The sequence below is a fragment of the Neolamprologus brichardi genome, chromosome 22 (assembly GCF_056152115.1).
Source record: "Neolamprologus brichardi isolate AB-2024 chromosome 22, ASM5615211v1, whole genome shotgun sequence".
Lineage (NCBI taxonomy): Eukaryota > Metazoa > Chordata > Actinopteri > Cichliformes > Cichlidae > Neolamprologus > Neolamprologus brichardi.
In genome coordinates, this window is record NC_142124.1 from 14,324,629 (window position 1) to 14,342,491 (window position 17,863).

The 17,863-nt window shown below is 40.6% G+C and overlaps 1 protein-coding gene across 4 annotated transcripts in view; it reads right to left on the minus strand.

The window, feature by feature from the left end:
* The window catches only part of akap9 (A-kinase anchoring protein 9), a 64,893-nt gene that overhangs the window by 34,786 nt on the left and 12,244 nt on the right, over window positions 1-17,863 (minus strand). For 3 of the 4 annotated variants that reach the window (XM_006787939.2, XM_006787941.2, XM_006787938.2), the window contains exons 3-18: window positions 15,810-15,854; window positions 15,150-15,212; window positions 13,312-13,461; window positions 12,534-12,689; window positions 12,201-12,356; window positions 9,207-12,080; window positions 7,954-8,016; window positions 6,376-6,514; window positions 6,131-6,201; window positions 5,896-6,016; window positions 5,613-5,710; window positions 5,139-5,244; window positions 4,341-4,563; window positions 2,985-3,036; window positions 1,810-2,145; window positions 1,284-1,565 (exon numbers count right to left, since the gene is read on the minus strand). In XM_006787939.2, the coding sequence (XP_006788002.2) occupies window positions 1,284-1,565; window positions 1,810-2,145; window positions 2,985-3,036; window positions 4,341-4,563; window positions 5,139-5,244; window positions 5,613-5,710; window positions 5,896-6,016; window positions 6,131-6,201; window positions 6,376-6,514; window positions 7,954-8,016; window positions 9,207-12,080; window positions 12,201-12,356; window positions 12,534-12,689; window positions 13,312-13,461; window positions 15,150-15,212; window positions 15,810-15,854 (4,935 nt within the window). The remainder of the gene's footprint in view (window positions 1-1,283; window positions 1,566-1,809; window positions 2,146-2,984; window positions 3,037-4,340; window positions 4,564-5,138; window positions 5,245-5,612; window positions 5,711-5,895; window positions 6,017-6,130; window positions 6,202-6,375; window positions 6,515-7,953; window positions 8,017-9,206; window positions 12,081-12,200; window positions 12,357-12,533; window positions 12,690-13,311; window positions 13,462-15,149; window positions 15,213-15,809; window positions 15,855-17,863) is intronic. The other variant, XM_006787940.2, reaches the window with a different exon arrangement.

A 17,863-nucleotide genomic window follows, 5' to 3' on the forward strand; every position in this document is an offset into this window, starting at 1 on the left:
GATCTCTTTTGCACAGAATCCATTGATATAATAAACAACTGATAAATATGCATTAATCTAGAAGATATATATATATATATATATATATATATATATATATATATATACACACACATATATACACACACACACACAGATCTATACATCCATCTATTCTCTGCTATAATATGAATATTTATATATTAGAGCCATTACCTATATTTTGTGAACTTTGTAATATATTGTATTATTTAATTTTGTTTATTTAGTTACTGTTCTAATTGTCTTGGAGCAACTGTAACCACATAATTTCTTTAGTAATTTAGTGATTAATAAAGTATTCTGATTCTGAAAATTGTACTTTTGAGATTAAACGGAAAGCTTCAGCATCACAGTTTGTAAATAGACTGACTGTATGTTTTTAGGCTGAAAAGATTTGCCTCTATCAAAAAAAAAAAGTTTTTGCTATTTATTTCTGTTGATCATTAAGATCTGGATCATTTCCATATCTTAATTTAACTTTGAAAATGTCTCTGCAAAGACCCAAAGTAAATACCATAACACATATGAATAATTTAAGACTCAGATGGATTTTTCTCATCATTACAGTTATTTTAAACCACTTACTGTTGTGCATGAACTTTTTTTTTTGAAGTATTAGAAGTTTTGGTTTTTTTACTATACTATATTAGAGAGTGGGGTGGAGTAACTCATACCACAAGGAAAACTCAAAATGACAGCCTCTGCTATCACACAGTTAAAGCTTAATCATGCAGCAAATGGCTGGTGAAGGCAGGAGGAGTGCTTCGAAAAATAACATTATACTCAGTCAGCACATGGAAATCAGGGCACGCAGGGTAGATAGTTGATGAAACTTTACAAAATTCATAAATTACAGCCTCATTTGACTAAAATACTTAAAAACTATTTTTTTAACGAAGTAGGTGTGTGTATGCAAAATGTGAAACTATATTGTAATACAGAACCAAACTGCTTCCTCCACATTATTGATTAAAGTTCTGCATATAAAAAAATCCCAGATTCAGGAACAAAAATTCAAGCTCATAGTTCTCAAGTAAGAGTAGCCAAAAAGCAATACTACTCTTACTACTTAAAAAAATAAATGATATATAACTTAGATTCAACCCAATAGATGCAACACCTGAACTGTGACATGGTACATCTTAAAATTAATGAAAGCAGCAAATAAGTCGGTCAGAGGGAATAAATGCATGTGTGATGTTGGTTGAAAGTGGAGAGCAGATGCACACATTGCATGTGACGGCTGGGTAGATGACACTGACCTGCTCATGTCCCGATTTTGCAGATTTCTGCAGCTCCTCCTTTAACTTTCTAATCTCAGTGTCCCTCTCTACGAGCTCCCTCTGCAGTCTCTCCCTCTCAACTTCTTCCAGCCTGCTGCCTGCAGTGAGGGAATCTCTGGGAGTCGGCTCCTCTTTCTCCCCGTCCACCAGCGCCTCCTCGTCCGACTGGGTCTGCATGGAGGAGCTTGTCTCACGGGCACGCTTGTTGATTCGAGCCAGCTCAGTCTGCTGTGCAAACTCCACAGACATCTGAACTATAGCCTAAAAAACAAAAACAAAAAAACCCATGGGTCCAAAGACATTTTCTTCATGATTTTGTTTAAGACAGGGAGGGAGTTTAAGACACAATGGAGATCTAAAAGATTCATTTTTGGGGTCCACAAACTACACTATAAACGTCCACGACCTGAGGATCAAGCCTCTGAAAACAAGATCACACCAGTTGATCTCAGTGGCTTTCTCGACCTGATGTTTGCACAAAAACCCATAATACATGTCCACATACTCTGGCGACTTCCTCCTCCACTCTCTCCCGGTGTTGCTTCTCTTCCACAGGGACCTGCGCGGCTACCCCGAGGCTCTCGGTGGAGCTTCCAGCACCGCTGATCCCGTTGACATCCTGCTCTCTCTCGCCTCTGTCTCCCGGTCTCCCCTCCTGTTCCCTTTCTTCTCTCAGTCGCCTCAGCTCATTGCTGTGCTGTTCTTTGAGAGCGGCGACTTCTTGGAGGTACTTGTGATAGAGCGCTTTCCTCAGTGCCTGCAGTTGTGCCGTCAGGCCTGCAGACCTGACAGATTGGGACAGCTCCACATCTTCCTCTGACAAATCCTCCCCACTCAGCTCCTGAAAAGAGTGAAAGAAGTCAAAAAGTGTACAACAGCAGCAGTGTGTTAAAACGAAGCAAGCTGTGAAGATTTGAGTAATGAAAGTTCCTTAAGACGGTTCCTGAAATAACCAACTCCTCTAGTTAAACTCCCCCCATCCTTCATCCACTGCTAAATACAGCAATGTGTTCTCCCTGCCTCCCAGACATGATAAAGAGATAAAGCGATGTCTTGCGTTACAATACAGAAACACTTTCCACTAACACACTACCACTCTGTCTTGTGATGAGACATTCCTTGTCTATTTCACAGTCATTCGCCTTCCTTGCTGCCTTGCTGCAAGCTAGACGCTTCAAATCAAAAACATACAACGTCGGAAAGTGCCAGATTTTTTCCTCAGTTTATCCCCACTTCTGTCAATCTTCTTCTCTTATCTCTGTGTGAGGATGTGAGAGCCTGAAAACATGAGCCGTGCAGTTTTGAGGTCAGAGGGAGTAAGAATGACAAACTGAGGAAAGAGGGAAGTTGAAATGGCTTAAATGGACCGCAGTTCATTCACGCAAGACAGAATCCTCCTTTCATGCAGCCACCAAAACTAGAATACGCCCGCTTGGTTAAAACGGCGTTATGCAACGTCCAGCCCCTTTTAATCGTTAGATATAGGACTAACTCTCGATGCTGGTTGTGGAATTGAGGCGGGGGATTTAGGGCACGTTTTACCCTGAAGGCTTCAACTGTTCCCTCCTATCCACCCTTACTGTCATAGCATCTTAATGCAAGTTCATATTTCAGCTTGTATTACGATATGCTGCGTGTGACGTGGAAGACTTAGGAAGAGGAAAAGTGGGGAAACCAAACCTTTAGTTCCTCTCTGTGCTCCTCCATCCTCTCAGAGCCGGACTCTGGAACACTGGGGAAGCAGAAGGAGAACCGTCAACTCAAGTTTTATTACATTATTATTGAGCCTGCATGCTTTATCTATCATTTCACACAAATGTTGTCTTTGTCCAAAAATGTATGTAAATGATCTTTTTAATAATTAATAATGAGGCTAACAGATAAAATAAACAAAATTAAATGTGCTGCAACTCATCATTTTCGCTTTTTAAAAAAAGGTTTACAAGAAGTTCATTAAGTCAAACGCTGCTGATGTAAATTTACTATTTATTTTTAAATAATGTTTATTTAATAAACAAACAAACAAAAAAAACAATTACTGAGTGCAACTCTGCCCCTAAGGAGTAATGGAGTAATTTAAGTAAAGATATATACGTAAGAATAATTTACTTGGATATAAAATTGTGACTGAATTCCACACCTCTGGAAATCTTTTATTAGACTTAAGTCAGGAGAGGAAAACAAGCTTATATTTACAATCTCAAACAGTGGAGGGCAGCAGCGTCTTAGTTATAAAAGAAAAAGAAAGAAAGAAAGACTGATTTCATGCATTAAAAATATATAAATATGTATTTAGTTTATTATATCTCTACTCAAAGTATGTAGGAAGTATGAGCTAGCACATAAAGGCTAACTTTACTGCCCCGGAAACCAAAAGCTGGATGCGTGAAAACGGATCGATGGAAGACACAGGATATATACAGTTCAGAGATCACGTTTGAGATACAACTGCTTACAATTTGGCCACAAGTTTGTTTAATTAAAGAAAATGGCACTTAGCGTGTGGATTTCTTTTTTTATTGCCTCCCTTCTCTCTGAAAACCACATGTAAAGGCTGACAAGGTACTTTCACATGTTTGTGGGCGGCCTAGTGAATATTTCATTATTTAAGGCTTTGTTGTCAACTGAAGTGGGTCAGGTAGCTTCCACGTGCTGCACAGGACGTGCACACCAGCTTGTGTTTGAAGTTATCTTTAGTACCGTCACTCGTGTCATTTTCTCTGTTCAGACTTCACATACACAAACTCGGCCGACTGAGCATTAAAATGAGTCCGTGTGTTTAAACGTAAACACGAGATGTTATCAGCGCAGCTTCAGTGCTGTTTAAAAACTAAAAAGTCTGACATGAAACAACAATGGAGTGTAAAGTCATCTATAAAAATTAACTTTGGGGTTTTAAGTGTTTTACAGTTTTTTCCCCCCCAGTGAAAAATATCTTATGACTTGTTTTTATCTGTGCAAGTTTTCTTCACAAACTAATTTGTCTTAAAATGCGTATAAACATTTAAATAGGGTCTCGCTTAACTGGCGCATCACCTGTATTGGGTGGTGACCTCCTGCAGTCGCTGCTGCAGCATGAAGAGCTCCGTTGCGTATCGCTCCTCCGTCTCTGTGGCCTGCTGCTGGTAGTGAGCTCTGAGACGCTCCAACTCTTGCCTGTGACTCTCCTCCAGCTGCAGCTGCTTCTCCTTGGCCTCGGCCTTCAGCCTCTGCAACTCCATGGTCAGGGAGGTAGATGCACCGGGCAGCTCCTCCAGATCTAATCGATACAGAGGTGAAATGTGAAACTAGAAAGCATCAGATTTAAATTGATTACAAGATACTTTTATGTTTGTTCTGGGAATGCAGCCTGGTGCAGTGCCAAAAGCCTACATGCATATATCTATCAAGAAATGAATGAGCAGAGAAATAACTTAGTCACAATAACATTTACAGGTAAAAGATAAACTAAATATTTCTGGACAGAAGAGTCAAAATGTTGTTTTGCTGTTTACTGCATTGCATTTGCATTCTTTTATACACATTTGACAAACAGTCTGAATACAAAGCAGTTTATGCAAAAATTAAAAATGCACCATGCAAACAGGACACCAGCTCAAAGTATGAGGGACCTTCTGGGCACAACAATCATCACACACTTCAACAGCACAACTCTGCAACACTTTAAAGCCTGCAGCTGCAGACAGCTTACAAGAGAACGAATAATAGCGATCCTAAACCTGGGATCTTTAAGACGTATTATTATTATTATTATTATCATCATTACACACTTACATGAGCTTTGACATATAATAGCGTTTCATTTTTTATCAGAAAAATGAACTCCAGATTTACCTTTGCTTGCTGAGGGGCTTAAAGAGGCGACCTGTTCTCGGAGATCAGAGATCTCCTTCTCACTGTTGCTCTTCAGCTCACTGAACGCTGTCTGCAGTTCATTCATCTGGAAAACAACAGATTTAGTGGGGCTCTTCCATGCATACTTGGAACAAACACTTCAGAGCTATAAAATATTATTTCCCATATAGAATAATTTCCTTAGCAAAACCTTTTACTTTTCAGTTTTATACTAACATAAAATGATACAGCACGATTCATGCACTGATGCATGCAGTCCAACCTGCTAATTAAGAAATTTCAAAGCCAATGAAACTACATAAACAGTTCTCATTATTTCTGCTGTGAACATATTCAAATATTTGATAATGAAATATTTGATTGTGATAAAACAAAACCTCAAAGCTTGGCTGGAATTAGCTTGTAGTGTAGAACTGAAGCACAGCTTGTGGCTGCGGGTGAGTAAGTTTCTACCTTGTTCCCATCGTCTCTCAGCAGAGCCTGGAGCTGTGAGAGTCGACGATGTTCCTGCTCAATCCTCTCTCTGACCTGCTGAAGCTCTCTGTAAAGCTCTAAAAATAAAAAGAAAGAAAAATAAAAAGAAGGGTTACATTTTGTTTTTGTATCCGAGTGTGCACCTGCGGTAAAAGCATTTGGTAGCCACACAGTAATTAACGGCGACCCCGTGGTCGCATTCAGGAGACCCATGTGTTTTATTACATGCAATATTTGTTTAATGTGCTCATTAAAAGCGTACCTCTGGCCTCCAGGATAATGGAGGTGGAGTCACTAGTTACTGGTCGTTCCTCTGAAGTGAGCGGCTTGCTCTCTGCATCGACACTCTCCAAAAACTTTTCACCAAAGATTTTTCGAAAAGACTGAAAAGAAACAAAGATGAGGCTGAATGAGATAATAATGAAGCACCACACTTTTTTTTTTTAAAAAAAAGGGAAAGGATTCACCAAATTCAAATATTATTCCTTAGTAATTACCAGAATAATCGCAGTGCATTCTTCAGACACTGCTTGCATCACATCCTGGTATTTGAAGCTTTTCTGTTCATCTAAGAAAAACAAGCGCAAAAATTATGTAGGTAATATAAAATCATACAGGTTTTGATGTATAACTATAAGCAGGCAGTATTAAAAACAAAATTGTGGAGGACACATGAGCCCATCAGATTGCTGCTCTGCTTTGCCACAAACACAGATGCACACAAAGCTCTCTATCTGCTCACCGCGATCTTTCAGGTCCTGCAGCTGCAGCTCCAGAGAGCGTGTGCGGGCATCGGTCTCCTCCTGCAGCAGCTCAAACTGGGCAGCGTGGATCTGAGACAGGCTAATGCGCTGGGCCTCCATTTGCAACCTGCACTCACCCTTAAAGCAGGAAGAAGAGATCATCTCATCAACATCAAATAACCCATAATGGGATGTGTCTTTTCATACAGATATTCAGTATATGTATGCTATTAAATACACACACACACACACACACACACACACAAATACAGAATTATGATATTTATATACAAAGGAAAAAAGGAGAATTAAATATAATCACATATCAGTTATAATTGACCACAAATTAAATTATGCAGAATACTACATTAATGTAATAACCAGAAGACATAAATTATTAAATAACATAACGCCAGCAATCATATTTGTTTGGCAGAGCCGTGATACGAGCCATCTGTGTTTAGGATGTGAGGTCTGCTATTATCACTTCTTTAACGAGGAACAAAAGGCCCACGGTGAGGCTTCTCTCTCTAATTATGCATCGTGCATTAGCACAAACTCATTATGGTTACACACTTGCAAACCTATGATTCTGTTACCTTTGATGTCAAACGTTTTAAAGTGCACTCTACATTCTGAACAGGGTGTACTTAAATGACGCCATCTCCCGTTCGCACTACACCTGACGGATGCAGAGCAGACTCTTTTCAAACCTGTAGCTATGCAGATGTTGCTGCTTAAAAACATGCAGATGAGAGATGGTCAGTGCCTAACAAGCAGATGGTAGCTGTGCTATTATGTGACGCTGCTACATGTAACAAAGTAATCTTTTAAAAATTGCTTCTATGGTAAAAAATGACATATTTTTACTCCAAATACTGAAAAAGGAAAAGCTCAAATATATCAAACAATTCCCATATTTGTTTTTAAGAGACTTGCTGAAGTGGGAATGGAGTGGTTTTATTAAGAAGTAGTCTACAGTCTAGTTCCTAATGTTAAACTGAGGTTTTTAGATGTTTACAGAGATTTTAGGAGCATATTTTTTTTGCACAGAAACCTGCACACTTTGTTAGCTCGGCCTCGGGGTGCTGTCAAGTATTATCCCCAGCTGCTCCCTGACATCAAGGACCATTTTACTTTGAGAAACAGACTTTTCCCCCCCTACTGTATGCCTTACAGCATGCTTTTCCTCTGATGACAATTTTTATTTTCAATTTTTCGTGAGGCCGTCTGATACGACTGCTGATGCAGAGCTTATTTTTTATTTTGCCTGGTGAAAATTTTCTGCCTACACAACAAGCACATCCACTTGATAATTTGAGGCACGTCGAGTGTGGAAATGATCAAATCTCGTTGCCTGTACCTACTCATGAACAGGAGGAATTTATTCATCCTTTAAAAAAAAAAAAAAAAAAAAAAAATTAGACGGGTGTAGGATAAAAGCACAGGTTGCACTGTAGTGCAGCTGTATGAGCGGGTTGTTTTTTAAAAAGTATTTTGACCTTTACATCGCACTGTTTGATGCATCAAAGCAACTGAAAACCAAAAGGCAGGATGTGAGCTTAAGTGACATTTACATGTTCGGTCGGCTCTCCCTCGACAGCGTGCTCTGAGCCGCCGGTCGGCCCATGTCCGCTCACCTAAAGAAGCAAGCAGAGTAAACATATTGTAGTTTTTAAAGCTGATATTTTCCCACAAGCACTCACAAATAAGACAGCGATGAACAGAAAGATAAGATGCACTGCTAAGGATCACTTCCTGAGTGGGAGCATGGAGTACATCTAGTAACTCTTTCCTAAAAGTATCCACTACACTTTACAATGGATGCAGGGATTTTATAATCTCCTGTTTAACCCAGCATTAACTCTACACAGAACATCAGTAAAGTCATTTAAATAGAAATGTGGCTCTTACACTGCAAATCAACTGCATATCTACTAAAGTAAAACTTTAAAGTGAGCGTTACATTTTTAACCCTTGCTTTTTTTGTATTTTGGGGGTTTTGCATGTTTGGCTTTTCCAACCCAGGAGGTGAGAGAAACTAATGACGAGGCACAGACGTGAAAATGGCAGACAGACACCGTACACGATCTTTTTGTACTCTTTGTGCATTTGTGACACAGCTTGAAGTGACACAGACACAGAAGTGACTGGGTTAAAATGGCTTCTCACCTCAAACCCTTCACTCCCTGCAAGATGGAAAGAAACTAGAATGTACACATTTCTGCACAACTGCAATGATTCAAAGCTATCAGAAGACTCGCTGACTGCTTTTCTTCCCCATTTCCAGCCATTTTAAAAAGCAACATTATTACGCAGAGTTTGAGGAGGAGCTGATTATAAATATTGAATAGCGCCTCTTTAAAAAGTAGAAATGAGCAGAATATCAATGGACACTTCAATGCAACATGCAGGCTGCATTGAGCGTGCTTATTTCCCACAATTACCTCGCTGAATGGTTAAACTTGAAACTGTATCTTTCAGCACAGCAGCCTGACTATGTTGCTCAGTGCTACCTTTCAGAGCAAGCCTGAAGGCAATCTGCAATCATAACTGTTTCTCACTACAGAGAAAAATATGTCAGCGCTGAAACGCCTCAGTCACATTCTCTTCAATATTTCAGCAAGATCTGGCTACAAATACATAATCAGCACATTTTTTTTTACAAAGCTAATAATAATAATAATAATAACAGTGTTAACACCCCAGCATTAATTGTGATGCAGTTTTAACTCTTTTCACAAGCTCTTTCATCATTTAGACATATACTGTAAAAAAGGCAAAGGAAAACGGTAGCAGCGTGCTGCAGCAGATACATGTGAGTGCCTACCTCTCTGCTGATGTAGCCTCTGCCTCCGTCTCCCTGGTATCCATCAGTGGAGTCCTCCTTACCGGCCCCCTCTCCTGAACGAGACGCAACCTGTCTCTCCATCTGAGGCTGCATCTCATCCTCTGCAGCACTTTTAGCTCTCTCTTCTTCAGTCGCTGCCTCCTCTTTCTCCTCCCCTTGTCTTTCTTCTCTGCTTTCTGAAAGAGCTGAGCCCACTTTGCGCTCCTGCTTCGACCTCTGCCGCCTCTTGCGCCTGCTTGACCCTGAGCCTGAGGATTTCTGCGGGGAGGATCGTCCTTCAACAGGTCCCTCCTCCGAGGACTGCACCGTTGCCGGGGACGGAGTCTGTGAGAGCCTGTTGAGCTCCAGAGTCTGCCGAATGGCGTCTCTCTCGTGTTCAGCTGCCTGTAAGAGGGACTGAAGAGCCTTGATCTCTTCCTGCAGAGACTGAATCTGAATGTGATGATCCACCGAAGAACAAACTGGCTCAAGAGCTGCCTCATCTTCCTGGAGCTTAGCTTTTCTCTGGGCATCCTGCCCTCTTATCTGCTCTGTCGTAATCTCCTGCTTCTTTTCCAGTTCCTTCTCTAGGATTTCATTTCGGGCAATGACCTCCGAGTTTTCTCGTCTCACTTTCATCAGCTCTTCTTCCAGTTGTCCCACTTTGCTCTCTGTAAACATTAATTGCTCTGTAACTTCAGAAAGCCTTCCAGTCAGGCTTTCCTTCTCATTCAAAGTAACATTAAGCTTCTCCATTAGTTCAGTAGAGTGTTTTTCAATCACAGCTTTATCAGTTGTGTCCTCCATGTTGCTGCTCTCCTCCGCCTCTCGAATCTGTGACTGAAGGCTGGCAATTTTTGCCTCAAATTCAAGCGTCTCCTTCCGTGTCCTCTCTTCCAGCTGCGTCTTTGCCTCAATGAGACACTTGTACTCTTCCTTCAGCTCCTGATAATTGACCTCGAAATTCTTTTCAGCAAAAGAGAAAGTAGTCCTCTGCTTTTCTACTTCTTCCCTAATCTCAGCTACTTGTTGCTGGATTTGATTGTTCTCTGCCGTGAGTGTCTCAATTTTCGTGATTTTTGAGCTAATCTCTTCTTTCAAAGTGTTATTTGATTGGATCAGCGTCTCCTTTTCCTGTTCATGCTCTTTAAGCTTGTTCTCCCAGTGCAGCTCTCGCTCTTTTGCTTGGTTTTCAAGTACGTTCGTCTTTTTTAGTATTGTATGCATTTCAGTCTCCATTCTTGCTCGTTCTTCTCCACCCTTTCTGAGTTCCTCAAGCTCGACCTGGAGCTCTTGGAGCTGCTGGACGAGCTTGTCTGTTTTAGAGCTGTGCAAAGCCATCTTCAGGTCTTCTTTGAGTCCAAGAATCTGGTGCAAAAGTTCATCCCGCTCTGTGGCAAATTCTGCTTTCGCCCTTTGTAACAAACGCACTTCTTCTTCATAACCAGCGCGCAGCTCATCCAGCGCTTTCTCGTGTTTGATAGCAGCTTCATTGAGAAGGTTTTCTGTGTTTAAGAAGTTCTCTCTTTGCAAGTCTTCCCTCAGATTGGTGAGCTCTTCTTCATGACTAAACAGAAGCTGGGTCCTCAGTCGTTCCAGCTCTGCTTCCTGTGACTCTGCCATGCGGTCCAGCACAGCATCCTTTTCCCTCTCCATCATCTCCAGCTTAATCTTGTAATTGGTTATTTCAGATTCATGTTTAGTTTCAGCTTCTTGTGCAGCTTCCTGAGCAGCAGACAGCTCACTCCTCAGATTGTCAATGGTCTCTTGGAGCTGCTGCAGCTCAACTTGTTGGCTTTCCTGAGAGAGAAGACTGTGGGATACCTGCTCCACTTTGTTTTTAGCTAAATGCAGCTCTTGAAGAAGACCATCCACCCTGGCCTGCAGGCTGACCTTCTCTCTGGCTACTTCGCTAAGCTCATGTCTGGCTTTTTCATGCATAGATTGAAACTGCTCTAAAGTTTCTTGGAGCTCCCTAATCTTAGTGTTAAGTGCACCCACCTCAGCAGCACTGCCAGTGGGAGTTTGGGACAGTTGTTGCGCTTTTAGAAGCTCGAGCTCTGCGTGATGTTGCTCAGTCATTTGCTGCACCCTCGCTGCATGCTGCAAATTAAGCTCCTGCTTCATCTGGACAATTTGCTGGCCGTACATCTCGTCCAGCTCCGCCCTGAGAAGCTCCAGCTTCCTCTCAGTCTCTCCCTGCATTTTTTGAACGGTGTCACTCTCAGACATGCTGCCCCGGTGACAACGCTTCTGCAGATCTTCGACTGTGCCCATGAGCTGCATGATTTCATTAGATGACATTCGCTCTTTCTGTCTGGAGGTCACAAGTTCACTCTTACAAATTTCCAATTCCTTTTGCTCCATCTCCAGTTGTAATTTACAACTCTCTACTTCATTTTTATAACTCTCCAAGTCAGACCTTGTGCTTTCCAACTCATCCAGACATTTTTCCAGCTCAGATTCCTTTACAGCCATTCGCTGTTGGAGCTCGCGCAGATGTTTTTCGGAGGTCTCCAGCTCATCTTCGAGCTGCGTAACGGAACAGTCACGTTCTAAAATGACTCTCTCCTTCTCTGCTATAATTAGATCTTTCTCATCTGACTGCGGTATAATATTCTCATCTATAGTCCTTCCCACATGAGCAAGTTCATCTCTGAGCAGAGTCAGTGACCGCTCATGTTCTGTGATTATTGCAGTTTGCTCTGAAATTAACAGATTTTTCTCCCTCAGTGTTTGTGCAAAAGACCCCTCTGCTGCTCTCAACTCTGTCAGTGACTGCTCCTGACTCGAAACAAGGTTTTCTTGTTGGGCAATCAGCAAGTCCTTTTCATTTATCCTTTGGATAAATGATTCTTCAGCTCTTCTTCCTGACTACAAAGACAATTACATCTTAGAAATGCTTGGGCTACATTTAAAAAACACACTGTGCAACCAATTTAATTAAACACAAAAATATTAACATGTAGCGTAACAGACAAGGCAACTTCTTACCGACTCCATCTCACTGATCTCTTCCTGGAGTTTTCTGACCTCAACATTCATCTCGTCCAGCTGCTGTTGGTGCTGAACAAGCTGCTGCCGGGCCTGTAGAAGATCAGCCGCGGTGCTGCTGTGGCTCGTATTCCTCAGTGTCTCACCTGCCTGCAGCTGTGATGACCAGTCAGATAAGACAGTACAAAAAATAAAGGGGAAAAACACAGGTCCAGTTTATAAAGGTTATAAGACCACCTTATCACAAATATGTATTGCTTATTAGACTTTAAATTACAAACAAAAGTATCATATTAAAAGTGTAAGAAGTACAGAACAGATAAACAGTTTTACCTGCTGGAACTGAATTTGTAGTTTTTGGCTTTGCTCGGTCAGCTCCAAAAACTCTTTCATGATCTCGTCTTTCTCTTTACGGGCCTGCTGCAGGTTGGATGTGAGCTGGGTGATGATGCCATCTCGCTGCTTCAGTGCTGCTTCAAACTCCTGCAGCTATAAATTTAAAATGGAAATAAGTGAAATCATCAATCTGCACAGCTTAACCAGTTAATACTCATATATATGACTGGAAAAAAAGATGAATGAGCTGGTGTTTGAAGCAATAAAAGGAAACGTACACACAAACGTACAAAGTTGAACTACAGGGCTGCCAAGGACGTAAAGGTCAGGAATAAAAATATTCCCATCTTGATAACTTTAAACTCATTGTGAAACTGTTTAAATGTCAGGTGTGATTAAAACGTTCTGACTCTATCAATTAAAAATAAACAGAAAAATTTTAAAAGGGCTTGAATAAAAAAAATCCCCCCAATGTCATCACTTTGTGCACCTTATGAAAATGTTCCATTATTACAAAAGTTTCCCTTCTGACCACTTGGGATTTGAATATGGACCTCAAAATTGGCTTCTGAGTTTAATTGGTGGAGCCACTGTACTTTGTTATGACCTAAAGCCTTGGAAGACTAAATGGATGTAGTGAAGGAGGGTTGGTGTGACAGAAAAGGATGCTGGGGATCAGGTGAGATGGAGGCAGACCATCCACTGTGGCGACCCCTAAAGGGAGCAGGAAGGAGAAGAAGCAGCAGAAGAACAGCGTTGTGCTAAAAATGCTTACCTGCTGCATGCCTTCTGCACCAAACGCAGACCTGATTTCGTCAAGCTCTCGACTCAGGTCCTCCACTGCCCGCGTCTTGGCTTCTAGTGCTTCCTCCAAATTCTGCCTCGTACTACCTTTTGTCACCTGTTGCAGGGACTCCACCTCCTCCTGAGCAGGAAAATACCATGAAGAACCAATATGGCATTCATAGAGATAGACGATGAGGTTTTAGAACAAGCTTAGCAGTTAGTCGCCACCAAATAGCAACAGCTTTCAAGTTAGATGAGATATTAGCAACATGAAAGCAAATGCACAAAATATAATGTATATTTATTACCTATTGAGGTTTCAAAGCGTTGTTATTCAAAACGACACAGCCTTGAAACTTGAAATGATACGTTTTACTGAATCGTAGAAAGGCTCAGAATTCGAATTAGATTAGGAGTTAATGAGGCCTTTAATGAGGCAGGTATGAATATTTATACGTTTCTGCTGAGACCCATGTTTTTACGATTCTGACTATAAGGTTCATTTTTCCATCAGCTCCCTCACTGACCAATTACTGATCTACTTTCTGTGTTAAAAAGAATGAGAACTGAGCGCCGTTTTAGCTCACAGGTTGAGCAGGTGAGCATCTTACTCGATGCTAAACTTAGCAGCTTGGGTTCAACTTTGACCTGCAACCTTCTGCTGTGTGCCCCCTCCCACTCCGGCAAAAAATAATAATTAAAAAAGGCACTTATCCTACAAAGGCTTCAATGTAACCGTTATCGATTATTATTATTTTCATCGATGAACAGCAGAAAAAGGCTTGCATGTAACCAGATCATCTGTCTCCATCTCACCCCATCCCTACTATCCTCCTCTATCACACGGACCCTCAACACGTTCTTCACTACATCCATGAATCTCTGTGGTCTTCCTCTTTCCCCTCCCAAATGCAATCTTCTGGTATGGAGAAGGTTCATCCCACAATAACTGTGATAGCTAAATGCTTTGATCTAAGTCAGATTTTTTTCCTCCCCTCCTTCAATTTCTTTGTCTGCCATATTTCAAAAGGCTGGATAACAAAACTCAGTCGTCAAATGCTTCAGATTTATTAACAATCACAAGAGGGACAGATGTAATGTAATTGTAATTAAACTTTTTTTTTGCTGAAAGAAAAAGTTTTCCAATCTTTTCTTTCATCAGTGAATACACAAAAGATACTCTTATTAAGTTTAGTCAAAGGTTTTTCTATTCGGCAAGAAGATTAGATTTTTCTTTAATGATTCTATTTTATGTAAAAGGGTTGTAGCAAAGAAGAAAAAAAGACTTCTGTCAACATTTAATCCCATAGTTTGTCTTTGATTTGGTCTTTCATTTATCCTCAGTATTCTCCTGTAAGTATTTTTGCACTTGAAACCACATTTCTGGTTTTGCTATTTCACTGTCTCAGCTGTATTGATCAGCAGCTCTCCGGTTTCTGTCTCCTCAGTTCGAACATCACCTTGGTGACTTAAAAGAAAACGGCTCTTTGTGTAACACCTTCTGTGCTCTAATCTTCCACCGTATCTCAACTTCAAAGAATTCATGCCTAAGCTATGTCACAAACCTCTGTTCAGTCGGAAACATGTGAATCTTTTGGGCTTTCAAATTTGTCATTTATAACAGTAACAATTTCTTTTTCTTTTCTACATCTCCCTTTTCAAATACTTCACATACATACAGGTACGGCACATAACAAGTGTGGTTAGTGGGTTATAGGAAATATTACAGGAGATTAAAATATTTAGCAAACAGAGAGTCAGGTCCAGCAGCGAGTGTTAGCAAGGCCAAAGCAGAGCTGAAAGAACTGCTCGATCAGATTACTGTACCCAGATAAAATCCTTTGAAGACATCATTTGGTGCTCTGTGATCTCATCAAGGCATCCATTTACCTGTTAATTCACAAGGCTATCCGTCAAACATTAAGATCAGGGAAATGCAACAGAGGAGCTCATAATTTTAGAGTTTAATCTCTCCAAAATACCCTAAAACGTTTATTTAAAAGCATTAACTAAAGTCACATTTGAATTATACCCTAATTTACTTTTTTCTCCATCTAGTCAAACATAAAATCATCTTACAGACTCAGTCAACAGAGGCTGTTAATGATTTAAAATGTAGTGTTATAAAGCAACAAAAAACTAAACAAAAAAAATACAGGTTTCGGTTATTGTCCAAGAAAGTGTACAGCAGCTGGCAAGGACATAGTATGAAAGGAGAAGCCATTTATCCACAAAGAATATTTCCTGAACTATTAAGTGGCTAAGAGGAACAAAGAGAACATCGCACTCTGTGTTATGATTTACAGTTTCCATTTTCACTGGAAACCCAAATAATATCCAAGAGACTCCAAGTAAATGATCAAATAAAATGACAAAATGTGGAACTGTAGCTAAGGGAGTTAATTAAAACACAAGTGATCCTACACACATGCTACAGGTGTGACATTTCTGTGACAAAGTGAAGATTTATATTTCAAGAAGTCTCACCTCTGAGGAATAATCCTCTGCAGTGGTGGAAACTTCACTCTCTGGCTGCAACACAAAAAATGAATAAAACCAACACGTTAGCCACATAAAACAAACGATTTCAATCACAACCATTCACTTCACTTTGTGAATTTATTTTAATCATTTTAATTCTTGCAAATGTTGTCCTGACATGAAAAACAGTTGCATTAGTTACTGCAATTCCTGAAACTTTATTACTTTGTTGAGAATCCCAAAATTTTTAGCATTAGAATGAGTGTCTGCCATATCTCCTATTTCTGTATGCACTTTGCATTCAAGCATGGGGCTGGGGTACTTCTGTTAGAGCTCTTTTCTCACTCCTGCAGTTTAATGAGCGCCATTATTAAAATCTCTTCGTGGGTTCATTCCTGGGTCATAAATTCAAACTGTACTAGGGCAGAGCAGAAGAAGAACTTGAACAACACCTCAGCTGTGTTTAGGGTAACGTGCACTTTCCTTACGCTTCATTTTGTGGAGAACAGAGCGGTCTACAACTTTTCAGAGACATGAAAATTACTTTTTAAATTACTTTTTTATTTTATGAAAAGATTAGAACGTGACAGTAAAGAGGAAATTACAGCCAACACAGGAACAGCAGCTCCTACCATCGACTCTCTGCAGGCATCTGTGGGAACGACATGCTAACACGAGCCTTCTCAGCCAGAGTGAAATTAAAGCTGAGAGTATGTCAGACCCAGCTGAGTAACCGGAGCTTGATTTTCAAAGCAGTGATAAGCAGTCAGGCTTGTTTCAATCTAACCTCGTTTCTACCCATACATGTTTCTACAGCGGAATCACTGCGGCTGTAACATTTTTCTGTATAATACTTTTAAACACTAAAAGGAAAAAAAGAAGAAAAAAAAAATCAGGAAAGGGATCTGTGCCATAGCTTAAAGTTTTTATTGTTAACAAGTAATTTTGTTACTGTGCATCTAAGGCCATGCTGTGAAGTAATGCCAAAGTAATGTATTAGTAGTGTAAGATCGTTGGTGAAGTCCTGTTCTGGATACTTGTGCACACCTGTGATGTGTGAGGGATCTGCTCCAGTGTGTCATTTCGAACCTGCAAACTGAATTTCTTATTGGGAAAGAGAACCAAGTCTCATGGACCCAAATCTGGAAATTGAAGATTGCATTGTTTTACCTGAAATGCCTGCAATTTCAATTCAGTGTGAGTAGGCACACACTGGCAACCTGGTGTTTGGCATTTTTAACATCTGGCATTAAATGTTTTCCCTCAGAAGCCTCAGGATATTACAACAGAAGCCTTCATTGACCCTGGGGGGCCCGTTCACAATAACTCTATGCTTCTTCTTTTCTGTCTCATCTTTCCCCTCAGCCCCAAGCCTGTTGCAGCAGATGGCCCTGCCCCTCCCCAAGCCTGATTCTGCTGCACGTCTCTTCCTGTTGAAATGGATCTCCCTTTCTCTTTATTGCCAAGTGCTGCTCATATGGGACTTTTCTCTAATAGCATAGAATATTTGTGCCTTCTAGGATAAAGCGCTTTCTGAAATGATGCCATAAAAATGAAACTGAATAGAAAATTGAAGTGCAGTAAAAACAACAAGCCAATGTTTATGTTCCAGCCCTAAGTCACCATCCTCTTGGATACTGCGTATTTGCCTACAGAACCAAGCGCAGCTATTATCACTTCAGGTTAGTTTGTCACTTAATTAGAGGTTTGTGCAATTTACTCTGTTGAAATGGTCCATGTGCAAGAGAGAGGTCAGAACAAGGCACAGAGTCCTGGAAGTGGTGTCGAGGTCCACAAGCGGACAACGCTGAAGGAAAGATCAACCTCATTTAAATCAGTTTTTTAGTTTTTTGTGTGTGGACTCGTTAAACTGCCCCCTCGCATTCAAATCGATTGAAATTCCACACACAGACACGATTAATATCACAGTTCTTTTGCTGCATGACAGTTTCCACTGATGCAAAGAGTATTATGCAAAGGTCTAGGAGGCACCAATTAGTCAACCCACTCATATTTGGGTTTAAAACTCTTTGAGATGCTTGACAGTGGAAAACACTGAT